Consider the following 3,957-nt stretch of genomic DNA (forward strand, 5'->3'; position numbering starts at 1 on the left):
TTATTTAGTATTATATTTTTTTATATAAGTATCTTATCTCTATATATAATATAGCAGAATCAAGGTGAAAATTTTTTTCCTCCATTTGGTGCATTTGAGAGTTATGAAATATCAAGGGTTTAGGAACTTCATAATCATCATAAATCTATATATATATATATATATATATATATATATATATATATATATATATATGAATGAAAGATATTATTAAGTTTATACAACACAAAGATGCAAGATAAAAAACACGTACAAATTTATAAATTCATGAATTAATTTCTACGAGTATTATATCAATTTTGATTATATATGTGTGTGTGTGGGTGTTGGGGGGGGGGGGGGGGGGGGAGGCACTAACTTTTTAATAGTTTGTAATTTCGATTAGTTTTTTAATAATTTATTTACAAAGAAAGTTAGGTAAAGTAAAATTAAGTAGGGAAAAAAATTTTCCGCCTAAGTGTGAATGCATATTAATAGATTTGTAAGATCATTATTTTTTGTGTGTGTAAATCACGAGGCGGTCCGTTAGGTAAAGTAAAATTAAGTAGGGAAAAAAATTTCCGCCTAAGTGTGAATGCATATTAATAGATTTGTAAGATCATTATTTTTTGTGTGTGTAAATCACGAGGCGGTCCGGATCTTTCTCTGTCCGTTTAACTTTGTAAGATCATTATTGCAAATGAGATTAGCAATATGAATGCATTTTTTGTCATATATTCTCTTAACATTTAAATATTACAACGTATAACTATACTTACATTTTTAATAAAATTAATTCTATTTTGTATCATAACATTACAACAATATTTATAAATTTTTGTCTGTGCATCGCACAGGACAAATACTAATATTTATAGTAATCGAACTCAATCTGATTCGTCTCACAAATAAGAGTTCTTGAGACTTTCCCAAAAAGTGTGACCCATAATACATTGCTTTCTTTATATCCATATTCGCTGTACTTTTGACTTGTCAACCTTATTCCACGTAAACCTCCCATTGGATTCATTTGGCTGACTTAATTTACACCATCAGCATCCAAAATTTCATACGTTACGCATTAATTTTTATTACGTTTTTTTTTTTTTGAGAGGATACGTTACGCATTAATATGCATCCATACTTCTAAATGTTAATTACTTAGCTTATGAATGATAATTTTCTCTAAAACAAAATAACATTTAGAGTGTATTTGGTTCACACATGAGAATCGGAATCGGAATGAGAATCAAATATTTGATAATGGTATGGGTTTTGGTGAAAATATTTTGCATGTTTGGTAGTAGGATAGAATTTGAATAATTACTAATATTGATGTTTGGTTATGTATGATCCTATAATAGGAATAAAGGTTTTAAAATACAAAAAATCAAAAATAAAAACAATTGATCCTAATATAATGACTATACAAAGCACTAATATGAACAAAAAAAAAATCAAAACAAAAATCTAAAAGCAATCATCCAAACTTAAAAAAAAAAAAAAAAAAAAAAAAAAAAAAGCAAGCATATTACCAATAAGATATAATGAAACCATTTTTTTAATTAGGGAATGTGCTTTTTAATTGAAGGGTTAATCAAATCTCATAATTGTGTTTTAAAAAAAATTGTCGACCAAACATTAACTATGATTTTGATTCTAATTCTTAGTGTGTAAACCCATGAACCAAACACACCCTTAGTCTCACTTTAAAAGTACGAATCCTATTTTGACATGCTCTTTTTTTTATTTGAAAAATACTATGTGGACTCTAAGTTTTTACTTTCAACTTTTACTTCACCCTTTTCAAAAAAAAAAAAAAAAAAAAAAAAAAAACGTTTACTCCACTTTTAAATTCTTGACGTGAACATTTTATGGGGACCTAAATATAATATAATGAAAATAGTATATCATTATTTGTAACATAGAGTAAAAGTGAGGAAGTAAAAAATTTGGAGTACAATATACATAATAGAACTCCTTTTATGTATCATACACTAGTACAAAAAAAGGATTTTGTCACATTTGATCCCTAAACAATTCAAGGATTGAAATTAAAAACTAGAGACTACATTAATAATTGAGAAATAATTGAGAGACCAAAATGTTGATTCCTCCTAAAATCAAAATATACAACAACTACTTTGGGAAAACATTATATTATTTTGGGGAGTTAATACCATCTGAGGTCCTCCGAGTATAGTGGTTTTGCCATGTTTAGTCCTAAACTTTCAAATTAACAATATGTGATCCTTCGACTTTCAAACTTAACCATTCGTGGTCCAAGTTAACCACACATGGTCCTTCAACTATTAAATTTTAACCAACCATGGTCCTTTCATGAGGACTACTATTGGTTAAATTTCAAAACTTGAAGGACTATGGGTGGTTAACTTGGACCACAAATGGTTAAATTTGAAAATCGAAGGACCACAAATGATCAATTTAAAAATTTAAAACTAAGCGTGACAAAATTACTATACTCGGAGGATCTCAGATGGTATTAACTCTTATTTTGGGCATCAATGAATCCAGCCAAACACACTTACGAAATTAAAACGTCATGTGGAGGTGAGAGAAATATTTAAACTTCCAAAACTACCCTTGTCTTCCTTCTAAATCCCTCTTCCATAAAAAGTCTGCTTTCCTATCAGTTTCTGCTAAGCTCCGATCTCCTCAAGTTTGGTTTGTGTTGGAGAAATAATCAGAGCTCTCTATGAGCAGTGACCCGAACCAATCCGGGTCCTCCACGACCCATCATTTGACGGTTCCACCCGGTTTGGGTCCGGAAGAATTCCAGGAGCTGAAGCCATGGATCACCCAGTTCCACTCGTACCGAGTCAACTCGGGCAAATGCTCTTCCCTACTCGCACAACGCGTCCACGCGCCGCCCGACGCCGTCTGGTCCGTCGTCCGCCGCTTCGACCGCCCCCAAACGTACAAGCACTTCATCAAGAGCTGCGCCGTCGGGGAGGGGTTCCGGATGGCCGTGGGCGACACGCGTGACGTCAACGTCATCTCCGGCCTCCCGGCCGCCACCAGCACCGAGCGCCTCGACGTCCTCGACGAAGACCGCCGCGTCACGGGGTTCAGCATCATCGGCGGCGAGCACCGCCTCCGGAACTACCGCTCCGTCACCTCCGTGCATGGGCTGAGCTCCAGTCCCCGCCACCCGACCACCGTCGTCTTGGAGTCCTACGTGGTGGACGTGCCCGAGGGAAACACCGAGGAGGACACCAAGCTCTTCGCCGACACCGTCGTCAGGTTGAACCTCCAGAAGCTGGCCAGCATCACCGAAGCCATGGCGCGGGGTGAAGGTGGCGGTGGCGGCACCGCCGGCGGCGGCGGCGGCACAAGTCATCATTGAGGATACGATGAATATATGTGAAAAAGGTTTTTTTTTTTTTTTTTTTTTTTTTTTTTCAGTTAATTCTATTTTTGGGCTTAATTGTATAGGTGAGAGTCCTTTTTATTTCTTTTTTCAAAACATTATCTTTCGGTTATAGTATTATTGTGGTATTATTGTTCTTTGTCCTCCATCAATAAAATCATTGAAATATCATTAAATACAGGTTGTTTTGATTTTTTTCAATACAAAGGGAGTTAACCTATAATATTTTTATTTTATTTTTTTTGAAAAAAATTTCTAATTGAAATTCGAAATACCCTTATATTAAATGTTGATGGAGGACAAAAAATATCATATCAAAATAATACTAAGACCAAAAAGAGATGTTCTAAAAAAAAAACTAAAAATACTCTCATGTATAAATCTACGACTAAAACTGAAATTAACTTCTTTTGTTTTTTGAAAAAAATGTTTCTATTTTATTTTTTCTTTTATGGTTTTTTTTTTTTATTTTGTTTTTGTTTTTGTATTTTTTTTTTTTTATGTTGTCGGGTTTACTCCTTGAAATTCAAACTCTTTGTTTCATCGAAGGAGCGGTGATAATTAAATGGGAAGGAATAACCATTTTC

General features: G+C 33.7%; 1 protein-coding gene across 1 annotated transcript; it reads left to right on the top strand.

The window, feature by feature from the left end:
- Positions 1 to 2,512: 2,512 nt before the first annotated feature.
- Positions 2,513 to 3,511, top strand: LOC109185170 (abscisic acid receptor PYR1). The gene has a single exon (XM_019335151.1). The coding sequence runs from the start codon at positions 2,696 to 2,698 to the stop codon at positions 3,344 to 3,346; it is 651 nt and encodes a 216-aa protein (XP_019190696.1). The 5' UTR covers positions 2,513 to 2,695; the 3' UTR covers positions 3,347 to 3,511.
- The last annotated feature ends 446 nt before the right edge of the window (positions 3,512 to 3,957 follow it).

This window comes from Ipomoea nil, unplaced genomic scaffold (genome assembly GCF_001879475.1).
Source record: "Ipomoea nil cultivar Tokyo-kokei standard unplaced genomic scaffold, Asagao_1.1 scaffold1317, whole genome shotgun sequence".
NCBI lineage: Eukaryota > Viridiplantae > Streptophyta > Magnoliopsida > Solanales > Convolvulaceae > Ipomoea > Ipomoea nil.